The sequence below is a fragment of the Typopeltis vanoorti genome, chromosome 3, assembly GCF_054136105.1.
Source record: "Typopeltis vanoorti isolate ZY-2024b chromosome 3, IOZ_Tvanoo_1.0, whole genome shotgun sequence".
Classification (NCBI taxonomy): Eukaryota; Metazoa; Arthropoda; class Arachnida; order Uropygi; family Thelyphonidae; genus Typopeltis; species Typopeltis vanoorti.
The window spans coordinates 129,597,242-129,622,460 of record NC_143551.1 but is presented as its reverse complement, the minus strand read 5'-3'; the positions used below and the strand labels follow the sequence as shown (position 1 = coordinate 129,622,460).

Below are 25,219 nucleotides of genomic sequence, written 5' to 3'. Positions count from 1 at the left end.
GGAACAATGATTTGATCAACGTTATTCTACTAGCCTGACCTCTAGTGAAAATAAAATTAAATTAAATTCATTTATTTATTATAAATAAATAAATGAAATAAAATAACTACACCAAAGCTATATTCTATATAAGATGTTGAAAGTCTAAATCCAGAGTAATTTAATAAAAAAAGGTGGAACACTTTTTGACAACTCCTATAGGTAAAGATGCCCTCGGCATTGCTTCTGCTTGGTATCTCCACTTCTGGGCCTGGCTCCCATTGAAGAGACCTCAATAAAGGTTGAAACTAGTCTGGGTAGTGGCCCTTCCCTACCTTACCCCAGTCCTGAAGATATTTTCAGGCACAAACTTTGTTTGCTCACACTTGAATAAAGGATAAAACTAAATTTATTATTATATCTATATAAGATATAAGACAAACATCAGAGAAAAAAAAAAATTTTTTTTCCCCTTTTCATGCAAAAATGATATTATTATTTGTGATACCTCTAAGGAGTCTGAAGACTCATCAAGGGAGGACACCCACTATACAACTTCTCCACCTCTACTACCAATCATCTACATTATCGCCATCTACCACCCACCACCACCACCATCATAACTAGTATTTTTTGTCTGTACGAGAGATGAAAAACCCTGCTAATATTCTAATTTAACATGAGAATTGTTATATGAGATTGAAGATCCTGGATTACCTAATAATAAACAGGACAATAGGTAATCCAGGATCTTAAATCTAATATAAACAATTCTCGTGCTAAATTAGGACATCAATTTTGCTGTCTGTATGAAAAGAAAAAAAAAAATTTTTTTTCTCTGATGTTGTCATAAATATAATATAGCTTTGATATAGTTATTTCATTTCATTTATTTATTTTAATTTAATTTTATTTTTGCTAAAGGTCAGGCCAGTAGAATAACACTGATCAAACCATTGTCTCTTTAGCATACTGTGTAAAATATAATATAGCTTGTCCCTGTGTGTGTATATAATATATATATATATATATATATATACAATAAAACCCCCTTTTTTTTACACTTTTCAGGGGACTGATGGAAAAAAGTGTAAATAGCAGGAAATGTAAAAAAACATTAAAAAAAAAAAGGCTAAAAGATGACTTACTGCTAGTATGTGAGAGTCTACATACTCGATTACAAAATTTAATAACTGAAAATAAATGAATTTACAATTACTTACATTTATCTATTTTAAAAAAATCTTTAATTATTGACTGTTTTTGCTTTTAGTTTTTTTTTTTTTGACATAGCGGCAGATTGCTTTGCATTGAGTTCAATGCTTGACCTGTTTTTTACTATCGTGTTCAAAGTGGACATGGAGAGTCCAAGATCTTTTGCTAAATGCACACGTGTTCCGGCATGCCAATCTACATGTTGCACAATTGCCATCTTTTCTTCTACCGAAATACATTTTCTGTCTTTTTTCTCCATGTTACTAACATGGATAATCCACCACCACAAAATTACGTAGCAGAAATTCTGCAATATCAATTCGTACTGTGATTGAAAAATCACGGTATCGCTCATCACTACATTACTGCTGCAAGCGTGCAGGTCACAGTGATGGCGGAAGCGAAACTACATCCGAAAGCAACACCATCTGGGAATAGAAATGCACAGATTTCCGCAGAAATAGATTAGAAAATTAGTATTGCCACCCGAGAAAAAAACACAAATCACGGAAATAACAATCCACATCAAGTTGTTAATGGCGGGAAAACAATATATCGTAAGAATAGGCCTTAAGACGGGACCAACAGAAAATGACGTAAATGGCAGGAAAACATAAATTGCGGGAACGTAAAAATGAGGTTTTACTGTATATATATATATACACAGTAAAATCCTGAAGTTACACGGTAGGTGGGACTAACAAAGCGCGAGTAAGTCAAATTCGCATAACTCAGTGTATAATTTTGCATGTAATTTATATATACAAACGTACAATTGGGACCAAAGGTTTACAAAAACAGCTATATTTTTTAAGAAATATAATCATAATTGTAGTTTTTCATACATAAAAAAAAAGAAAGTTATTTCGATGTCGATGGTTTCATAAAATCTAATAGATTCGCCTGACAGCATAATGTCTTTTTCTTGTCATGCAAAATTTCTTCATAGCAAGCTAATGATTTTTTTATTCCTTGCCTTGTGGCTACAATTCATTCCTTGTTAGAATCTATGTCCTCCAAAATCTGTAAACCTTTCTTTTATGATTGTTCTTACTGTGGATTCCTGTAGATCGAACTTCTTTGCTAGCTCACAAATTTTCATTCCACCTTCAAAATCCTTAATAATGTTGAGTTTTGTTTCCAAAGTCAATGTTTTTCTTTTCTTGCTAGCTGTAGAAGAATCGGACTTGCTTCTTTTGGATGACATTATTATTTTTTTATGTGATAAAATTTTTATCAAGAGCATAACATTAAACAATCGCAAGGTTTGTAGACTATAAAAATCGTGTATGAATGGAGACTGCGCGAAACACATCAGTGCTTGTTGACAGCATGTGTGACACTGGCAAATGCGGCTGGCGCCTGAAAGATACGACTAGTGGTGAGGCGTGAAGTGGGATGGGAATACGCACATATAAGAAACTGCGTAACTCTGGATTCGCGTAAGTCGAGGTATGACTGTATGTGTGTACTCCAGAGAGAATTCCTTAAACTTTGTTTCACGTCACTCCTAAGGATTTATTTTATTGAGTTTTTGATATTGAATGTTTTCATGTTTGCTGATAATGGCAAAGAAGAGGTTTTTTTTTTTTTTTTTTTGCATAAAAGCAATTTAAGACATAAGTGTTAGTCACAAAAATATAGTGAAAAATGGAAGAATTTTTTCTTCATAGATGGATAAACATGTTGTAAAAATATTTATGTAGCTATATGAAGTCTAAATATTTTTACATAAAGTTTACCAAGGTCAAGCCCAGTAAGAATTGTGATTTGTAAATAGATGTATGTTATATGTAAATAATCCCAATGGGAATTTGTATATTGCTCTATGCCAAATAAGGGAATATTCTAGAAGGTGTAGTATTAAGGCAATACCTTGCCATTAGTAAACAGTATAATTTTAGAGCTTTGTAAAGACGTCAAACTTTGTGCATGTTCTACATGGGAAGCTCAAGGTCAGTGCTAGGTGGACCAACAAAAGCTTCAAACGAATGTCCGCTGCCAGAACGAACAGGATTTTGGGAGTGTAGGAAAAAAACAAAGGAAGGGTTAGCCAGAGAAAAGGATCAAGGGATTTCACCAAAATGTTTGGGGTTCACATATCTCCGCACAAGGATTTGGAAGTGACCGAATAAAAGGCGTGGGCGAAAAGATCGCATCATCGGTTCGAGAAATTTTTGTCAGTGATCCAGAGGTCGTGATTGGGAAGTTGCCAACGGTTGTCCGACAGATGTAAGTCATCGAGGACGCGACATCCGGAAAAATCATGCCAGTGATCTGAAAGAAAGATGATGAGGAGCTGATCCGCCAGGCAAAACTGATATGGGAAGAAATTGCTCCGTTAATCTGATGCACATACAAGCATTCCAGAAGCCTATAATCTTCGCCCGAAGTGCGGCAGGACAGAGTATCCTAGAAACATCAGTATACCTAACGGCGGCATAAAGAGGGATTGAAAAACCTGACACAGAAAAAAAAGGGAAAAGAAGTTCAGCCAAGTACACAGTGGGTAGCAGCTATAAAGTGAGTTGACCCGTTTGTTAAATTTCCTTGAGCTTTTAAGAGAACTGTTATTAGTGGACTGTAAGTAGAGGCTGATCTAAATAGGCATATTTAACAGTTAAAAATTAAAGTAATTAAGTGTCAGGAATTTTTAGTTTGAAATAAGTCATAGTGTAACTGTTTGCTGAAACTTGCCTATAGAACATTCCCAGCATAGAAAGGAAAAAGCAATTGTGTGTAAAAGATATTGTTTATGTGTTCGATGAGTAAGAGTTAATATTTAAGTAATAAGCACCATTGCTCAGTATAAATGATTTATGTGATATTAAGAAAATTAGTTAAATATGTGATATAATTTGTGTGAGAAAATGCAGGAACTTAACTAGTCTATTTAAGCGATTATGAAGAGCTCCGGAGACAGCTTGTGGGTGAAGCATGGAATGAGGAGTTAGCTGGAAAAGAGATCAATGCAGCATGGGGGATTTTCAAAAACTATCTAGTAGATGCAATGTCTAAATGTATTCCAAAGGTAAGAAGATTAAATAAGGTAGGTGTGAGATGGATGAATAAAGAGATTAAGCATGCGATACAGAGAAAAAGGGCATTGTGGAGGCAGCATAAGAGAAGTGGAAGTAACCAATTTCATGAGGTCTACAAAGACCAGGCAAGGAGGGTGACATTGTTGGTGAGAGTAGCTAAAGAGAAGTATGAACAGCAGTTAGCTAATGAAGCCAAAAAGAATCCTAGGGAGTTCTTTCGATATGTAGCCAGCAAAAGAAAGAATGATTATGGAAGGATGACATTGATAGGAGAAAATGGTATAAGGACAGCTGTTGCAGAATGTGTGGTGGAGATACTTAATGAGCAGTTCATAAAGATCTTTCAATCTTGTGAATGTGACTTCATGGAGAGATCGAGAGCAGTTGATGATGGGGAGGAGAGACTGACTGTAAGTGAGCAAGAGGTGTTTGGGGAGTTGAGTAAACTAGATGTAAATAAGGCTGTGGGACTTGATAATATATCACCACATATTCTGAAGGAATGTACCAGGGAGGACACCTGCCTTGACATATTTTTTTTATACGAGTCTTGTACTCGGTCAAGTTCCTAAGGAGTTGAAGGAGGGCAAGATTGTGACACTTCATAAAGGAGGTGATCGAACTCAAGCATCAAACTATAGGCCTATCTGTGTGTCAGGTGTTGTGCTTAAGTTGTTGGAGAAACTTGTGAAAAATAGGATTCAGAGATGGGTTGACAACAATGGTATTATCTTTGATGGACAGCATGGATTTGCTAAAGGGAGGTCATGTTTTAGTAATCTAATTACTTATTACAATAAAGTGACTGCTTCTTTGGACAGAGGAGAAGGATACACAGTAATATACTTGGATTTTGCAAAGGCTTTTAATAAAGTACCGCATGATGAATTGGCAGTCAAACTAGAGCAGATGGGGTTGGATATTAGATTAGTGCATTGGATTGGAGACTGGCTATCTGATAGGTATCAACAAGTTGTGTATGGGGGGAACGATATCCAGGAAAAGGAAAGTCACTAGTGGAGTGCCTCAGGGGTCTGTTTTAGGGCCATTACTGTTTAACTTGTATATTAATGATATTGGTGAAGATTTGGATGGAGATATTCAGTTGTTTGCAGATGATGCAAAGTTGGGACGAATCATAAAGAGTAGTGAAGATGTTGTGGCCTTGCAAGAAGACTTGAATAAATTGAGTGATTGGGCAAGCAAATGGGGATGTGAGTTTAATGTTGCAAAATGTAAGGTTTTAAAATTTGGAAAACAAAGATGGGATGCAAGATTTATGCTTAGTGAGAATATATTGTTGGAGGTAGAGGAAATAAGAGATCTGGGAGTGATAGTGGATAAGGATCTAAAATTTAGGGGACACATCGCCAAAATTGTGAAGACAACACAAAGACTTCTGGGAATGATGCGGAGGACACTGACGTGTAGAAGTAGGGAGATTCTTGTACCATTGTATAAGGCTTTAATTAGGCCGCACATGGACTGTTGTGCCCAGATTTGGTCACCGGGTTTTCAGAAGGATGAAGAGATGTTGGAAAGGGTCCAAAGGCAACTGACTAAGGTAGTTTCTGACCTCTGGAATGTTGAGTATGAGGAAAGATTGAGAAGATGTAATTTGTAGAGTCTGGTGGAGAGAAGGAAGAGAGAGAGATATGATAGAGACCTACAAATTGGTAAGGGGTTGTTATAAGATCAGTGGTGGAGAAGTTCTACAGAGAATAGTGGGAGATCAGGGGAGAACCAGCAGTCATCCCTGGAAACTGTATAAAGAGGGTGTGAGTAGGGGAGTGAGAGGCAGGTTTTTTTCGTGCAGAGTTGTGAATGATTGGAATGCCTTGCCTGAGAATGTGGTGTCAGCAAGGAGTTTGAGTGTGTTTAAGACACGGTATGATGAGATGTGTGTGTGATAAAAGGACCTCCCAGATGAGTCTTTGACTCCATGAGGTCTTGGGAAATAATAATAATAATAATAATAATAATAATAATTTATGCAATTTGAATTGTGATGTTTCTTTTTATTACTGAAAATGCAGTGTAAAATTTGCTTATGTGAATTAAAATTTTGTTGTTTAAATATTAATAGAGTGTTGCCTGATATTTTAGTTCTTTGATGCACTGTTCTAAAAAAAAAATAACCGAGCTTGTGAGCGGGGAAGATAGATAATTAATACGAGAATTAGATAAAGGGATAGTCACGACTGTATATAAGAGTAAGGAATGATATCTACCGAAAGTAGTAATATTTAATGCCATAAAAGGATTTCCTGAGGTGCAGTCACTAATTCAAATAAATATCTAGAGATCCTTGGTATAATAAAAATAGGAATATGGAGGTAAAAATAAGGAACAGGATGATAAAAGTTTAAAGTTAATAGAGTTGTATAAGGGAAAAAGAACAAGTTCAAGATTTGGGAATTGACGATAAGATATATAATATAGAAGAGAGATATAAAGAAATAAGATAAAGTAAAATATAGAAAAACCCTAAGATATTACAATGGCGCAGTAACGACAGGATATAAAAAAAATAAAGGATATCAAAATAGATTAAAAACACCTCACATTTACAATGTTAATATGTATGAGGTGTGACTATTACATAATGAATTATCAGCCAGATACTGCTTTACAGACAGTGCACTGTGGGCTGAAGCATTGTCCTGATGGAGAATCCAAACACTGTTCTTCCACAGATCAGGTCACTTTTTCCTCACTCGTTCTCTCATCTTGTCCAGAACCTCAAGGTAATAATGTTGGTTAACTGTCTGACCCTCTGGCACCCATTCAACTATTACCATGCCACTGATATAAATATATATATATAAAAATCAGCATTGCCTTCAGTTTTGACTTGCTAAGAAGATCCCAGTGTTGGGCCATTCCACCTTACTCACCAGACTTAGCTCCATGTGACTTTTACCAAAGTTGAAATCTGCATTGAAGGGCACCTATTTTCAGTCAGTGGATGAAGTAAAGGGAAAACAGCATTGCTTTCAACAATGATGACTTGCAGCACTGCTTTCAACAATGGAAAATTAGTATGTAATATGTAACGGTGTATAGATGAGGGGAGTATGTTGTAGGGGATAACAATTAAGTTGTACAATTGTAATAATAAACACATTTTTGCAACTAGTCTCATTATTTAATAGCGACACCTTGTAAGTAGTTAACATGTTTGCTTCAATACTAATAGTTATACAGGGTTAAAATTAACCATATCATTAACAAATGGACCAGATCCAAGGATAAACACGACTATATTAGGCAATCGTGGTAAAGTACATTCAAACTAACATCTGATGAGTGAGCTATTTGCCCGACTGGTGGGCCACCACAAAATTTTTCAAGACCTTGAAAAATTTTGTGGTGGCCTTTGACACTTGCTACATAATACTATCTAAACTGATCTAGAGAAGAATTAATACATAAATTAACATAACATAAACATTAACATAAACAAAACATCATTGGAGACTATCAGTGTGGCTTTTGTGAGGAAAGTCAACTGATGATATTTCATGCTCTGACAATTTTTAGAAAAACATTATGAATCTGACTAAGAATTACATCTATTATTTGTGCCATATAAACAAAGAGAAACAAAGGAAACTCTTGGATTAGAGAGCAAACCAAGATAAATGACATTCAAGCTCATATTAAGACCAGAAAATGGAAGTGGGAAGGTCATGTAATGGGAAGAGAGGATGGATGCTGGACCAAGGAGCTTACAAACTGGAAGAAGAAAGAGAGGAAAGCCAAGGACTGGATGGGATGATGACCTCAGAAACTTTGACAAGAAGTGGAAGAAGACTGCTGAAGATAGAAAGAAGTGGTCTAAAAAGGGGGGAGGCCTTCATCCAGCAGTGGACGAAGGGTGGCCAACCTATGGCGCATGCACCAAAAGTGGCACATTGCATGATTAGAAGTGACACTGAACCCCAGAGAAAAATTTTTAAAAAAATTGTATAAGATTTATATATGTATGTGTGTATATATATATATATATATATATATATATATATATATATATATAAACACACAATTAACCTACAACTGAATTCTAGAGTGTGCACTTATTATACTTGTTTGATCTTGAAGCAGCAGGCACTGGCATATGCTGACATGCGTAACCAGTTACCCAATCAGTTTACAGCTGACTCTCGTATCATAACATTCGATGAACTTCTGATTCGATGTGAGTGAACAATTCTGTGTTTTTGAACTTATATGTTTTTATTAACAGTTCTTTAGGTTTAAGATAAGATTTCTGTTTTCATGATGGCTTAATATTGTTCTGTAAATTTAAAAATAAATTTTTTCATTTTGAACACGTATGTCAAGTTCTTGCCCACTCCCCTAATTTGCTGATTACTGAAACTTGCAATTATTCGGTGTATTTGTATGTGTGTGTTTATATGTTTTTTTTATACAATATCTTTCCTTTTGATTTACGTATAGTAGGTTTATTCCTAAAATTGAGCTGATCATCAGCAAAGCTTTCGTAATGAGGATGTTTGGGTTGTGTGTGTGATTGCCAGCTGATTATGGCAGGAAGCGATCTCATATTTCATTGGACATAATATATTACGAGAGAGCGACGAAAACTCTCTATGGAAAAAAAAATATATGATTTTTAAACTTATAGAACTGTATCAGGTCTTCATGAAAACAGGAATCTTATCTTAAAATTGTAGAATTGTTTTTGAATGTTCATAATGTTTAAAACGATAAAATAATTTAAATAAATTATTTAATAATAAGATTTACTTTTTGAAATAATTTTTTTTACAGTCAGTTACCTATTACTCTGCAAAAGAAACTGAGCAGAAGAAAAGCAGGAGGTGATAGCAAGCGCCAGTTTAATGAACTGTGGGAAAATGAGTTCTTATTTATTGCGGGTCCTTCAGGAAAACTGTTGTGCATTGCTTGTGAAAGCACTCTCTCAGATAATAGAAGACATGTTCTTAACAGACACTATAGAAAACATCAAGCTGAATTAGAAGAAAAACTGAAGTTAGTTCCTGGGTCTGAGTTGCAGAAAGAATATGTGGTTAAGAAAAAGGAAGAAATAAAAAATAGACAAAATATATTTGTGAAATGAAGTTGTGAAAGTGTGGCAATGCTGGAGGCGTCTTATGAAATTGCCTTTGTGTTGGCTAAAAAACACATGCCTTTCTCTGATGCAGAGGAAGTTGTTAAGCCCTGTCTCGAAAAATTTGCAAAATGTCTTGGTGATAAGAATGTTGAAAGAAAAGTAAACCAAATTGCTCTGTCCAAGCAAACAATTACAAGATGCATCGAACAACTTTCCCATGATGTTACTGAGCAATTGAAAGACCATGTTCATGCTTATTCTTTCTTTTCTTTAGCCTTGGACAAATCTGCTGACATATGTGATGTAGCCCAATTAAGCATTTTTATAAGAGGAATTAATGGTAATTTTAGCATCTTTGAAGAACTTATCAGTCTTGAGTCACTTCGTGAAAAACCAGAGGGTCAGCATATTTGACAAAAGTAAAGTCATGTCTAGAATATCAACAACTAGATTCTAGTAAACTCATCAGTGTGTTCACTGATGGAGCACCGTCAATGGCAGATTGAGTTTCTGGGACTGTAACTTTACTTGAAAGTATTTTAAGTCGTTATCTACTAAAGCATCACTGTATTATACATGAAGAATCTCTGTGTGGAAAAACTCTAAATTTGAAGAATGTTATGATACCAGTTGTAAAGTGTGTGAATAAAATTAGAGCAATAATGTTAAACAGAAAAGAATTCGGAGAATATTGTGAACTGCTATATATGGAATATGGTGTTACACCTGATATCTTGAGAATATAATATCCTCAGTTATCATGGTGTAACATGAAAAATAAATAACATAAATAAAAACCCCTGCATAAAAAGAATGATTTAATTAATAAAACATTCTTGCATCCAGTATAAATTGAGTAAAATGTAAAGGTCTATTGTTTAGTTAAGATAACAAAAGAAAAGAATGTATTAAGATGTATTATGACTAAACAAGGAATTTGTGTTAAATAAGTAGCTAACTAAGAATTAATATAGTAATGCGAGAGGTTCGATGTAGTGGTGGAGATGGAAAGTTGTACAATAGGTGTCCTCGCACAATGAGTCTTTGGACTCCTTGGAGGTGTCATGAATAATAAAATAATAATACATAAATATTTCATCCCAAGTACCTTGGGACATGGTCAGTACAGTAACCAAACAATACTAGGAATAACATACAGTTAGGGTGCATGATTACACTGGAATCTCAATATGCGTGCAGTAACGTGTTATAGAAGTAAATTAAAATATACTGGAAAAAAAAAATAAATAAAAATAAAATAAAATAACATATAAAGAGACTATTTTACACAGTTTTGTATGACAATTTCCCATACTTTAGGAATAGTAAGAACGTCATTGCAGTTTAAATTTGGTCTGTGTAGTAAGGCTTCAGCACTTTCTTTATATAGACGTTCATGTTTAAATAAAGATCTATGCAAAAGTTTCGACTTTTCCCAATGGATCCTACAGTTTGAGTTTTCAACTCCGTGTTGAGAGAGACGCATTTCTGAACAGATCTACCTGTCTGTCCAAAGTAAGACAAACTGCAGGAGCATAGGATCTCATAAACGCCTGGTAACATCAGAGGTGAGAGTTTGTCCTTAGGAGAAGGTAACAAGTTATAGATCTGGTTGATGGGTTTGTAAGTAGTGGCAAAATTGTATTTCTTCATAATTTTTGAAAGACATTTGGAGATGCCTTTGACATAAGATATGGGAATCCTATGGGCTTCTTCTTGTCTAGGTTGATGTGTGGGGAAGTGACTGATGATTTTTTGAGATGTTTTAAGATTATATCCATTTAGTATGGCTATATTTTTGATTTTTTCTAGTTCTTGTTTTAGAGATTCTTGAGAGGAGCAGAATTTGTGTGCTCTGGTAACTAGTGATTTAATGATGCCAATTTTCTGAGATGGATAATGAGTGGAAGAATTGTGAATGTAGTGACCTGAAAATATAGGCTTATGATAGACAGACGTGGCAATGGAACCATCTTCTTTTCTTTGAATGTGTAAATCCAGAAAGGAGATCCTGTGGAGATTCTTTTTCTAGCATAAAGTTGATGAAAGGGTGAAGAAGGTTTATTTTGTCTAGAAACAGGTGTAATTCACGTTTGGGATGATCCCAGACTGCAAAGACATCGTTGACATATCATAACCAAATTTTTGGTTTGAGTTCAAAAGTGAATATTTTTTCTTCAAGGTGTTCTAGAAACAGGTTTGCTAAGTTTGGTGATAAAGGAGACCCCATTGCTGTTCCTTCTTCTTGCTTGTAAATTTTACCTTTCCAAGTGAAGTAACGGGATGCAATAACAAATTTGAATAATTCAACTATATCAGACGGAAAATTTTGAGTTAATAATTCTACTGTTTCTTTATGGGGAATGTTAGTGAAGAGTTAGACAATGTCGAAGCTAATTAACAAGTCAGTTTTTAAAAGTTGAATATCTTTTATTTTTGCGTGAAACTCTGTGGAATTTTTGATTGAAGAGGCTGAGTGGCCTATGTGAGGACGGAAAAGGTTAGATAAGAATCTTGATAACTTGTAAGTCGGGCTGCCAATAGAATCCACAACAGGTCTGAGTGGAACATTAACCTTGTGAAGCTTAGGTAAACCATAAATTCTAGGAGGTCTAGCATGGTATGTCTTGAGGTTTTTAGTTGTTTCTTCATCTAAGGAGGATTCATCAAGTAACTTATTTAATTTCCTGAGTTGATGTTTCGTAGGATCATAATCCAGTTTGGCATAAGTATTACGATCTCAGAGTAGTAGTAGAAATACCATGTGGTTCTTGATACCAATATATGATCGGAAAATGAATTTACTACTCTTCTTCTTCTGCAGCTTCTCCCACTTAAGTGGGGTCACTGTTTGTAATGAGTCTCTGCCACACCTTCCTGTCTTGGGCTGTCACCACATCCAAGTTCTTCATCTTCAAGTCCTCTTCTACCAGCTCCCTCCATCTCTTCTTTGGCCACCCACACTTCTGCCTTCCTTGCACATCCATCTGCATGACCTTTCTTCCCACATATTCGTCCTCCCTCCTCATCACATGACCAAACCATCTCAACCTTGCCTCCTGTATTTTCGCTCCTAAGTTCGTAACTTTCACTGTTCCCCCGACACAGTCATTTCTCAGACGATCCTTTCTGGACACACCGCACATCCACCTAAGCATTCTCATCTCTGCTACTTCCATCCTGCTGATATTATTTTCCTCAGGGCCACAGTTTCTATACCACGTCATAGCTGGCCTCACTACTGTCCTATAAATTTTGCCTTTCAGATTGATTGGCACCCTCTTATCGCATAACACTCCAGCCATCTCCCTCCAGTTCCTCCAACCCGCTTGTATCCTGCATCCCACTTCCTTCTCAGCTCCTCCATCTTCTTCCACTGTTGAACCTAAGTATCTAAAGTCTCTCACCTTCCTGATGACATTTCCTTCCAGCTCCAGATCTGTCTCCTGGCCACCGCCCACTGCGCAACACATATACTCTGTCTTACTTCTGCTCAGTCTCATACCACTCTCTTCCAGTACTTTTCTTCATCTTTCCAGTTTAGTTCCCGCTTCTTCTCTTGAATCTACACACAACAAGATGTCATCTGCATACAACATTGTCCAAGGCACATCTTCTCTCACCTCCTCTGTTACCACCTCCATCACAATATTAAACAGAAACGGACTTAATGCTGACCCTTGATGCAAGCCAACTGTTACTTGAAAACTTTCTGTCTGTCCCAAACAGGTCCGAATACTTGTCTTCACATTTCTGTACATTTCCCGCACCAACCTGACATATTTCTCCGGCACCTTCTTCTCCCTCAGACACCTCCAGACTTCTTGGAGTAGTAAAATGAATTTACTACTCCGAGATCATAATACTTACGCCAAACTGGATTATGATCCTACAAAATATCAACTCAGGAAATTAAATAAGTTACTTGATGAATCCTCCTTAGATGAAGAAACAACTAAAACACTCATGACATACTATGCTAGGCCTCCTAGATTTTGTGGTTTACCTAAGCTTCACAAGGTTAATGTTCCACTCAGACCCGTCGTAGATTCTATTGGCAGTCCAACTTACAAGTTATCAAGATTCTTATCTAACCTTCTCCGTCCTCACATAGGCCACTCAGCCTCTTCAATCAAAAATTCCACAGAGTTTCACGCAAAAATAAAAGACATTCAACAATTAAAAACTGACTTGTTAATTAGCTTCGACATTGTCTCCCTCTTCACTAATTCCCCATAAAGAAACAGTAGAATTATTAACTCAAAAATTTCCGTCTGATATAGCTGAATTATTCAAATTTGTTATTGCATCCGGTTACTTCACTTGGAAAGGTAAAATTTACAAGCAAGAAGAAGGAACAGCAATGGGGTCTCCTTTATCACCAAACTTAGCAAATCTGTACACCTGGAAGAAAAGATTTTCACTTTTGAACTCAAACCAAAAATTTGGTCATGATATGTCGACGACGTCTTTGCAGTCTGGGATCATCCCGAACATGAATTACACCTGTTTCTAGACAAAATAAACCTTCTTCACCCTTTCATCAACTTTATGCTAGAAAAAGAATCTCCACAGGGCATCTACTTTCTGGATTTACACATTCAAAGAAAAGAAGATGGTTCCATCCCCACGTCTGTCTATCGTAAGCCTACATTTTCAGGTCATTACATTCACAATTCTTCAGCTCATCATCCATCTCAGAACTTTGGCATCATTAAATCACTAGTTACCAGAGCACACAAATTCTGCTCCTCTCAAGAATCTCTAAACCAAGAACTAGAAATAATCAAAAATATAGCCATACTAAATGGATATAATCTTAAACAATTAATAATAATTAATGGATATTGATTATATCCATTAAACAATTAATGAATATAATCTTAAAATCAAACGTCTTTCAAAAATTATGAAGAAATACAATTTTTCCACTACTTACAAACCCATCAACAGATCTATAACTTGTTACCTTCTCCTAAGGACAAACTCTCACCTCTGATGTTACCTGACGTTTATGAGATCCCATGCTCCTGCAATTTGTCTCACTTTGGACAGACAGGTAGATCTGTTCAGAAACGCATCTCGGAACATCAAGACCACATTCGTCTTTTCAAACCGCAGAAATCTGGTCTCTCTCAACAGAGTTGAAAACCCAAACCATAGGATCCATTGGGAAAAGTCAAAACTTTTCATAGATCTTTATTTAAACATGAACGTCTATATAAAGAAAGTGTTGAAGCTCTACTACATAGACCAAATTTAAACTGCAACGACATTCTTACTATTCCTAAAGTATGGGAAATTGTCACACAAAATTATGTAAAATAGTCTCTTTATATGTTATTTTATTTATTTTTTTTTTGTTATATTTTAATTTATTTCTATAACACGTTACTGCACGCATATTGAGATTCCAGTGTAATCATGCGCCCTAACTGTATGTTATTCCTAGTATTGTTTAAATTACTGTAGTGAGGATGTCCCAAGATATTTGGGATGAAATATTTACATATTAAAACTAATCACTGTGATTACACGTGTGTTTTTAGTGACATTAGACATTATTCCGGCAAAGCGACTTTGCATGTGTTTCTTTTATAATTGTCTACAGACTAACTATGAGTGACAGTGAACAATGCTTATCTCAACTGCTTCTAGAACCTCCACGTTCATTGACGGCGCAAGCACATCCCGCTGCTACAAATACACAATTCACAACGCACCTTGTCTTATTATTTAATAGCCACACCTCGCAATTCTGCTCAAGATATGTCATTACTAACATCATGTTAGTAATGACATATCATGAGCAGAAATCTGCAGCTATGTACCTACTATTATTATTAGCATTACCTTTTCCTCCAAATTTTTCTAAAATATTTCTATGTGTCTGGCATCCATTTCCTATTTTGCCATTTATATCACCAATAATGATGCTCTGTGTGCATGTAAAACTGGTGGGATGCATTTAGAGCAAGCATTATGGATGAAGAAATTCAGGTGTATAAGGACGAAGTATAAGAGCTGTTGCACAAACTGAATAAGAATTCAGCAATAAGGACTGATGGGATATCAGCTGAACTGGCTATTCCTTTAACCAGGCTTTTTTAATATGAGTCTCAAAATAGGAAAGATTCCACAGGATGGAAAGAATGTATGGTAATACCATTACATAAGAGTGGTGTAAAGACCGCTAGTGACCAATTAGTATCTCAGGAGTGGTGGTGAAGATTTTGGAAAAATTGGTTAGGGCTCACATTCAGAAATGGGTTGACAGTGAATCTCTACTTTGCAATGAGCAAGATGGGTTTACTAATGGAAGGTCATGTTTTAGCAACTTGCTCACATTCTATAACAATGTTACTATTGAATAAGACAAGGGGAATGAATACAACATGATACTTTTGGATTTTGCTAAGGTTTTTGACAGAATACAGCATGTTAGAATGTTGCATAAATTGGAAAATATGGGTTTGGATTATAGAATATTAGCATGGATAAGAGGATGGCTTAATAACGGATATCAAAAAGTGGTCTACAGGGATGCGAGTCTGCAAGGTTTAAGGTAACCAGTGGCATACCACAAGGATCAGCGCTTGGTCCACTGTTATTCACTCTATACATTAATGATAATGGGAAGGATTTGACAATGACATACAGCTATTTGCTGATGATGATGTAAAGATAGGTAGGATAATCAGGAATGCTGCTGATATGCAGTACTTGCAGAATGATTTCAATAGGCTGGAATTGTGGGCATGGGAAAATGGACGTCAGTAAATGTAAAGTCATGCACTTAGGTGTGATTAGATATCCAATGCCATATTATATTGGTGGAATTATGCTCGAGGAAACTGATGATGCTAGGGAACTTGGAGTGTTAATAGATAGGGAGTTAAAGTTCAGGGGCCATGTAGCAAAGATTGCAAATACAACTCAAAAGATAATTGCAATGTTGAAATGAATGTTCGCATGTAAAAATAAGAATGACATTTTGCCTCTTTACAAAGTGCTGATAAGACCTCACTTGGACTATTGTGCATAGGTCTGGTCTCCATTGTGATTCTGATAGATTGGTGAGAGAGAGTGAGAGCAAAGGAGAGTGTTAAAAATGATATCTGGATTATGGACTACTGATTGTGAAAGCAGATTGAAAATTTGTAGACTGCTGACACTAGAAAACAGGAGAAAGAGGGGTGATATGATTGAGACTCACAATCTTCTGAAAGTGTCATACAGGATTTCAGTTGGTGGAATCCTTGGAAGCTAAGAATGAATGCTACTAAGAAGGGGGTGAGGACTAGATTTTTCTCTCATAAGGTGGTGTGTGATTGGAATGGACTGCCATTGGCTGTTGAGTGCAAACAGTGTGAATGAATTCAAGAATAACTATGATAGCTGGTGTGTGTGTGTGTGTGTGTGGTCTCCCTCAATGAGTCCCTGACTCCCTGGAGGTCTCTCTTAATAATAATAATAATAATATATTAAATAAATTTATTATAATAATAATACATATACAGTCATCCCTCGACTTACTTCCATTCGAGTTACGTCCTCTCAAAGATACGTTCATGATCCCATAAGGGAATAAATAACATTTTCGGCTATACTTTTGAACAAGAAGCAAGCGAGCGTAAGGTAAAGCATGCACATTGGCAACAGCGCTTTCAGGGACGACCTCGCTCGACAGCAGCCATGCATCTTCAGCAGTTCCTCTGTTGATTTTGTTTGAGAAGTGGGTTATTTGTGTATTTATCGTTAAATGTTTCACAATGTTTTCTGCAAAACATGACCCCTACATGCACAATCAAAAAACCTAGTGAAGAATCACAGAAAAAAGGAGAGCAATTGATCTTGAAACGAAGTTGCAAGTTATAAAGCAACACGAAGGTGATAAGACTGTCAATGTGATCGTACATGACTTCGGATGGTCTCATTCTAGTGACGACCATTTAGAGAAATAAGGATAAAATTGTAGAGGCTGTGAAAGGATCTGCTTCCTTTAAATCGACGATGGTGATGAAGCAACGGCAAAGTCCTATAGGTGATATGGAAAAGCTACTTGCATCATGGATAGACCTGAACAAAAAACACATACCCCTTAGCACTGTGACATAACCACTAAGGCACTAAGTCTCTTCAACATGTTGAAGAGACTTAGTGCCTTAGACTCACAGCAAATATTTAATATGGATGAGACGTCTTTGTTTCGGAAAAATATGCCCAAGTGGACATTCATCTACAAAGAGCTAAAATATACCTAGTATCTATCTATACCTAGTTTCAAAGCTCTTTAATGCCTGTATGCCAGTTCATTATCAGCAATAAGAGTTGTTTGAGAATGACTTAATCAACTGTTATGTGATGAAATAAAAAGCTATTGTGTGAAATAAAATTTAGAATTTAAAATTTTATTAATTCTAGATAATGCTCCAGGTCATCCGTCTTATAGCGTTGATCTTCACCAAGTTGGTCATGTTTCTCCCTCCAAACACTACTTCATTGATCCAACTGATGGATCATGAAGTTCTTACAGTGTTTAAGGCTTATTATCTATGGAGAATTTTTTCACAAGCCATTTCTCCTACTGAAGGGAATGACCAGACTCTAATGCAATTCTGGAAAACATTCAATATGTATCATGCTATTAAAAATATTGCTGCGGCTTGGGATGAAGTGACCTCTCAATGTATGAGTGGCATATGATAAAAGATATTAAAAAGGTTTGTGCATGATTTTGGAAGTTTGTAATAGTGGGCCTAGCAAACAATCTGAATCTAAGTGAATGATGACAACATAATTCAACTCATATAAAGATGAGTTGAGAGAAAACTCAATGAAGCTGGCCAATGAAGAATTGGTCGAACTGGAGGAACAACTGTTGCAGAAGAGGAAAAACGAGAAAAGAGGGAAAAGAGAAACAGGAAGAGGAAGTTAAACAATTTACAGTGAAGGATCTTGCAGAAATGTTCTTTGCAGTTAGTTATTTCTCACAATGGCTGAAGACATAGACCCCAATGTTGACCTCTACTTAATAAGAGAAACGAAAGTACATGATGCGTTTGCTTGCTATGAACAAATTTATGATGAAAAGAAGAAGAGGAATAAGCAAAGCACATTAGACATTTTCATCAAAAAAACAAAGCTTACACCAGAAGAGCCACAGCCTGATTGTTCACACAGGGAAGGTAATGACGATGGGATTGTGGAGGAAGATTTGGGTGATTATTCTCCTGTTTTATAGTGACAGTAATGCACAGCACAGTTTTTATAATAAGGTTTAAAAATTAAAATGACAGTATATTTATTACAGTTAAGTTCCTAACCCCTATAACTCTGTTGATTTACTGTATCGATTTACATCCTACTCGACTTGCGTCCTGCTGGATGAAACAGAACCCGGACATAAGTCGAGGGATGACTTGCAATTCTTTCTGTAATAGTTCTTTTGAAGAACAAAAGGAGTGAGCTCGATGAACCAGTGTTTTTATAGTACCTCCCTTTTTGACTGGGATGGTGATGTGATTCATGATATGAAAACACTGGTTCATCGAGCCCACTCCTTTTGTTCTTCGGAAGAACTATTACAGAAAGAATTGCAATATATTAATTCCTCCTCCTTATCTAATGGATATAAGAATTCCTTCATAAAAATAGCATTGAGCAGTCATTTTTCAGCATCCTCTTCAAATACAGAAGAAATAACAAGTATTTCCTATCCCCTATGTGCAAGGTATCAGCAAACGCATAGCCAAAGTGTTAAAACCACTAAATATTTGTGTTGCCTTTCGACCCATTAGAAAAATCTCCACTTTCCTCACGTCTCCAAACGACAAGCTTCCACATCTCAACTATCCAGGTGTCAACCAGATTTCCTGCTCTTGTGGGTTATCATATTTCAGACAAACAGGAAGATCTGCTTTTATCCAGTTAGAAGAAGACAAGTTGTATATTCAGTACCTTGAACCTGAACAGCCTGGACTTGCAGAGTTATGCCATCAACACTAGACATACAGTTCATTGGAACAAGACAAAAATCATTCACAAAAGTCGGTTCCTCATGGAACGGCTTCACAAAGAAACATGTGAAATGTTACTTCACTCCCTTAACTTCAACAGATCCCTATTGTGAGAGATAGTACTCTATAAATCAGCCAATCTTTCCTAACTTTTGTAATTGTATACACACACATATATATATATATAGTGTTTTGTTTTTTTTTAAATAAATTTAGGAAATTTAATGACCTTTTCTAGTTATTTTACATTAGCTACTTAGGGGCACCTTGTGAATATGTCAGTTATTGTTTAATTAGCCTTTGTACTTGTACTGATGATGTCTGTGATACTCAGGTGAAAATTCTACTAATAAAAAATATTTTATGTGAGTTAATTCCGTTTTTATAATTGTAAGTAATATGTCTACTCACAGTATTTCCTTACTGAAACTTTATCTGGCCTTTTTTGACGAAAGGTGAGTTAGCCAATCTCATACAGAGGTAGAGGGTTTTTTCCACCTTGAAACCTGTGTTTTTTTGTTCCCCAGAACAGGCAAACCAGCCCCATGAACACAGGGATTACAGTCATGAATATGTTCCAGCCATATGCTGGTCCTGAGCCCAGATAAAATGGGGGGAATGGGGAAGCAATGGTGACTTGCCCTGTAAACATCTCACAAAGAACACTTTGTGGGCAAACCTACATACTCACCTAGGATCAGAAATGACTGAAAGGATAAACCACCACCACATAACCAAAAATGAGTAGCTGCATGACAGAGTGTGTGTGTGGGGGGGGATTATCAAGCACTGAGAAAGCGCATTTCATTTCTTGAATTTTGAATGCAGGGAATTAAAAGTCTTCTTTTGTAACTCAAGCACATTATAAAAGGCTGCCTAACAGCAGAATCCTCGCTTTGACTCAGAGAATGTCATTTTACAACATTTATTTTCCCATAAGAGAGCTGAAGTATAATGCATATAATCAAGAAATCCATATCAATGCACCATCAAGATGTGGAATGGTACTGTGTTTTGTCCTGTTTCAAAATATTTCCACAAAAAATTGCCCTTTTTTGCTGTTGTAAAAAAAAACCTTCAGACTTTTAGAAGTATTATGTTTTTGCCTCTGGTAAAAATATAATACTTCAGTAATTCTGAATTGTTTTTTTTTTTCTTTAAATAAAGTAGAGCATTAGATTCTGGAAAAAAAAAAAAAAAAAATCTGGCATAAAATTGTACTCAAAGGAAAACAAACATGAAAGTGTACAAATTAAATAAACTTCTAACTTGCATAACTTACAAAATAAGCAACCAAAAGGGCATGTTAGTTACCAAGTGTTCAATTTTTTCAATAGTGCAAGCTTCTCTTCTAGTGCTGCTACATACTGAATGTATTGAAAAACAAATGGGAAAAAAAAAAAAAAAAAAAAAATATATATATATATATATATATATATACATACACATATTAAATATATATATTAAAAGAATTCATATAACTACTTTAAATATTTAAAGTGACATCTTATATATTAAGTGTGAGTTCATTTCCAATTAGTAATAAGAAAAAAAGATACATTAAAATCTTATGGAGAAACTGGTCAAACAAAATGATTTATTTTGGGTATAAAATTCATTATATTGATACAATTCATAGGATGAAATATGGAATTGGATGATATGTAACTTAAATACATGATAGACAAAAACATTTAAGAAAACTGAACTAAGATTTTACAGGTATTTAAATTCAGAATTTAAATTCAGATCATGAATTATTAAGCTTCAGTATTAAACTTAAGGTTTTATATATAGTACAACACACACACACACACACACACACACATGCTTTCCAGCTATGAGGGGTTTGAATTTTGCCAAGGGCATGGATGTTTGTGATTGTCCTACTAATCGTTTACCCGATGTGCTGCTGCAACTTGTATCCTGGCACAGTATAACCTTTGATGTCTTTGTGATATAAAAATCAAATCAGCACAAACACAGAGAGAAAGAGAGAGAGAGTGTGTGTGTGTTTCAAATTAAAGTATCCCATATCTCTATTGAGAGCAATCCATCTCTCTCTCTATGGATAATAGAGAGAACCATTAGAAATACCCTCAAACTTGGTGTGTACACCTAACCAGATTGTAGGAAAGAGATTTTGACAATTAAAAAAAAAAAGTGAGATTGAAAATATAGTACTATGAGCGAGAAAATAGTGAATTTTGCATATCACAAGACTGACTGTACAGTCATTAGACTTGTACAATGGGTCTCATTTTGCCTGTATGTATCTTGTTTGTGAAGTGTTTTTATAGGAATGGGGAAATGCTGCAGCAGCACTTTCTGAATATATATACCTAAAGTCTTTATGTAAAGTCAGATGACATCAAATGCAGTGAGACGCACGGTTTGTCGATTTGAAGAGACAGGCAATGACAGTCCAACAAGAAAAGGGGTGTAAATCTGAAATTCTGCAAATGACTGAAGATGTTGAGCAATCAATCAAATGAGAATGCTGTAGACATTGTCATTTTACAATGGCACGTGCACTGAATATGCCATAGCAAAACAATTAGATTTGCCACACAGAATGGTATAGAGAACTTTGCATAAAAAGTGTTTGTAATGCTACCCATATAAACTCATTCATAGCCAAGAGTTATAGCCCATATGCAGTACTAATGTACTATGGTTGGTCAACAAACCTCTCATGTATGGACTTGACATAAAAAAAAAAAGTTGCAAACAGGAGATGCCAGTGTCTGAGTAATGTTTACATTGAAATTTCTGGTATGCATGGAGATGGACAAGGATTGACCTTGGAACATCCTATGGAGTGATGAAGTGCATTTTCATGTTTGTGGAACAGTAAATACTCAAAACTGCTGCATCTGGGCTACAGAGAAGCCCCATGCATTTCAACAAGTTCCTTTACATTCACTAAAGGTTACAGCCTAGTTCATTATCAGGCCATTTTTTTTTCAAATAAGTCCATCTAACAGGACCTATGACCCACACGGTTATGGCTACACGTTATCAGGACATGTTGAGCAGTTTCATCATCCTCCAAATGCAGCGAAAAAGTTGCCTGAACACAACAGTGTTGATGCATGATGGAGCTGCTCAACATGTCCTGATTTGAAGTTCAACAATTATTGCATCAACATTTCACAAAGAACAAAATAATCAATTGCTCATTTTCCAAAATGGCCACTCCACTGTATTCACTAGCTCCAACCCTTGTAAATTTTGGCTTTCAGGTTAACATCCCCCCCCAAATAAAGCATGAAAAGTGTGAGACCAGTGGACCTGCATACTGGAGGCATGATAAAGTTCCATGTTTTAGTCTCTAGATCAGAGTTTCTTAACCAGGAATAAATGAATAAAAAATTGCAAAAGTTAATAATAACAGATTTTAAAAAATCCTTAACCCACCCATGGAATTTATGCACTACAGGTTTACCACACCCACGAAATTACATGGTTATGATCACAAAAGGAAATTATATATTATACATAAAATTCTTCTGTGCTTTCTCACAAAGCATTCCAAGATAATAATCACTATGAATTTAAAGTCACTTTCAAATGAATTCAAAGTAAATATATACAATATACATAAAAATATACAATACAAAATATAACATAAAAATATAATAAACAACATAAAAATATAGAATACTTCAGCAATATCTGCATTACATTATATGACAGGGGCAAATGGAAAACCAGCATTGCAGCCTTATGTGCCAGTATGCACAGAAAGACTTGATGATGATGATTGTTAGCGTGCACATGCTGCCGATAAGAAGGAATACAATGGCATCCAGATCGCCATCTTTGCCCAAAAAGCGGTTGGAGTCTGGCTAGACAATGATAATGGAGTGAATATGTGCAGAAAGTGTAAGGAATGTGAGGATTTAAAGTGTGTTTCAGGTCGTGAGAGTGATATCGTTGTTGAAAGCGGGAATGTAGAAAATAGTGATATGCAAGGTATGAACAGTGATATTTGCGAGGTAGTACCAGATAGCTGTGAGAGTGGCGTTAAAAGTGAGAATGACGGCAAAAATACAGAATGAATGAATTAACGGATATTAAAAATGATGAGACACATGCAATGAGTGAGATCGCACGGTTACACGGAGTGATACATAGGGCAAATTGGCAGCTGGAGCGTTGGCAAAAATGTTTATCGAGCATACCAACTAATAAACGGCAAAAGTATGATAAGAAAAATAAGAGTATGATAGTGAGCATAAACAAAATGAAAGAGCGAGTGTCATACAGAGATTCTTTAGTAAGAGGTGTGATAGATGAGAGTTTGACAAAAATCGTACCAAGCTGGTGCGAACGTTAAGGATGTAAGCGAGTCAATTAGAATGCAAAAGCAGAGGGTGAAAGAATTGATAGTAGTAGCAGGAACGAATGATTTGAAAGGAGACAAAATAGCTATGAGAGAGAATTTGAAGGAATTACTTGAAGTAGCAAAAGAGAAGAGTGAGAGAGTTAGGATGGCGAGTCTGTTGGCACAGTATGATAGTGAAGAGTATAGCAGGGCCAAAATTGCAAATGCCTTTATGCGCTGATTATGCAGGAGGAGTGGCATGGAATTGGTGGATGTGTGGAGTGAGTTCGATGGGTGAAAGGATTTATATAAGATGGATGGTTTTAATTTGAATGGATTTGGTGTGCGGTGACTTGAAAAGGTGTTGTTGAATGAAGTGGATGTGCAGAATCAGGGAAACTAGAGTTATTAAGGGAATGGGGGGGGAGTAGATATGCAGACTTTAGGGAGACAGTTGAGTGTATGAATGTGTGTGTAATATGCCCAAGCGAGTACGAAGGACAACAAATCAGAATGGGATAGTTAGTATAAGGCATCAAACTACGGATGGGACTAAATGGGCTTCAGCAATTCATGTATACTAATGCCAGAAGTATTAGGAACAAGAAGGAAGAATTTTTGGCCTTGGTTGGCACTTCCAGGCCACAGGTTATTAGCATTAGCAAAACATGGCTGACAGAAGATGATATAGCTAGTGGGATTGAATGTGAGGGGTATGGTGTGTTCAGCAGTGACAGAGAGAATAAAATGGGGGTGGGGGAGGAGTGTTATTGATGACAGCTGATGAGCTTTGGCCAAGGAAAATAGAAGTAAAATTCCAGGATAGAGAAAAGAGCACATTTGAGGCTATTTGGTGTGAGATTGAGAATAGCAGAACAAAATATACAGTTGGGTGCTGCTATAGACCAGGTGATGGAATAGAAGGTGGAGATAGTATGCATAAGCAAATAGAAGAAATGAGTGGAAGGAGGATAATTATTATGGGAGATTTCAATTATGGTAACACTGATTGGAAGAAGGAGAGGACACATGGGATGAAAGAATTGGATTTTATGCAGTTATTAAGGGATAACTATCTCCAACAGCATGTAATGGAAAATACTAGGGGGTCAGAGAGTGCTTGACCTAGTAATTGCATCTGAGAATTTGGCTGTAACAAATATGACCACGTTTCCACCAATTGGTGAGATTAATCATAGGGTCTTGACTTGGGAGGTGGCTAAAGGTGTGGAATTTACAATTAAGACAGGGTGCATGTGGAATTATCAGGCTGGTAAGTGTGACAAGCTTAGGAGTTTGATTGGTTCAGTGCCATGCCATGTAAAACTGCAAGGGCTAGATGTTGATAGTGCATGGGAGGCAGTTAGGAAGTGTTAACACAAGGCAATGGCTGACTGTATACCTAGAGTCCAAATAATAAATCAAGTAGGGGTTAAATGGATGAATAACACCATTAGGCTTGAGCTGCAAAATAAGAAACAACTGTGGAGGGAATTTAAGGAGAAAGGTGACCGGCAGGCACATGAATGATATA

At 36.1% G+C, this 25,219-nt stretch overlaps 1 protein-coding gene across 3 annotated transcripts in view; it reads right to left on the bottom strand.

Moving 5' to 3' along the window:
• Positions 1-25,219, bottom strand: part of Use1 (Vesicle transport protein Use1) — an 87,204-nt gene that overhangs the window by 40,545 nt on the left and 21,440 nt on the right. Inside the window, exon 2 of one of the 3 annotated variants that reach the window (XM_090390848.1) lies at positions 20,670-20,722. The exons of 1 other annotated variant lie outside the window; for it this stretch is intronic. In XM_090390848.1, coding sequence (XP_090246974.1) covers positions 20,670-20,722 — 53 coding nt within the window. Of the gene's footprint in view, positions 1-20,637; positions 20,723-25,219 lie in introns of all 3 variants that reach the window. One more of the 3 variants, XM_090390849.1, reaches the window with a different exon arrangement.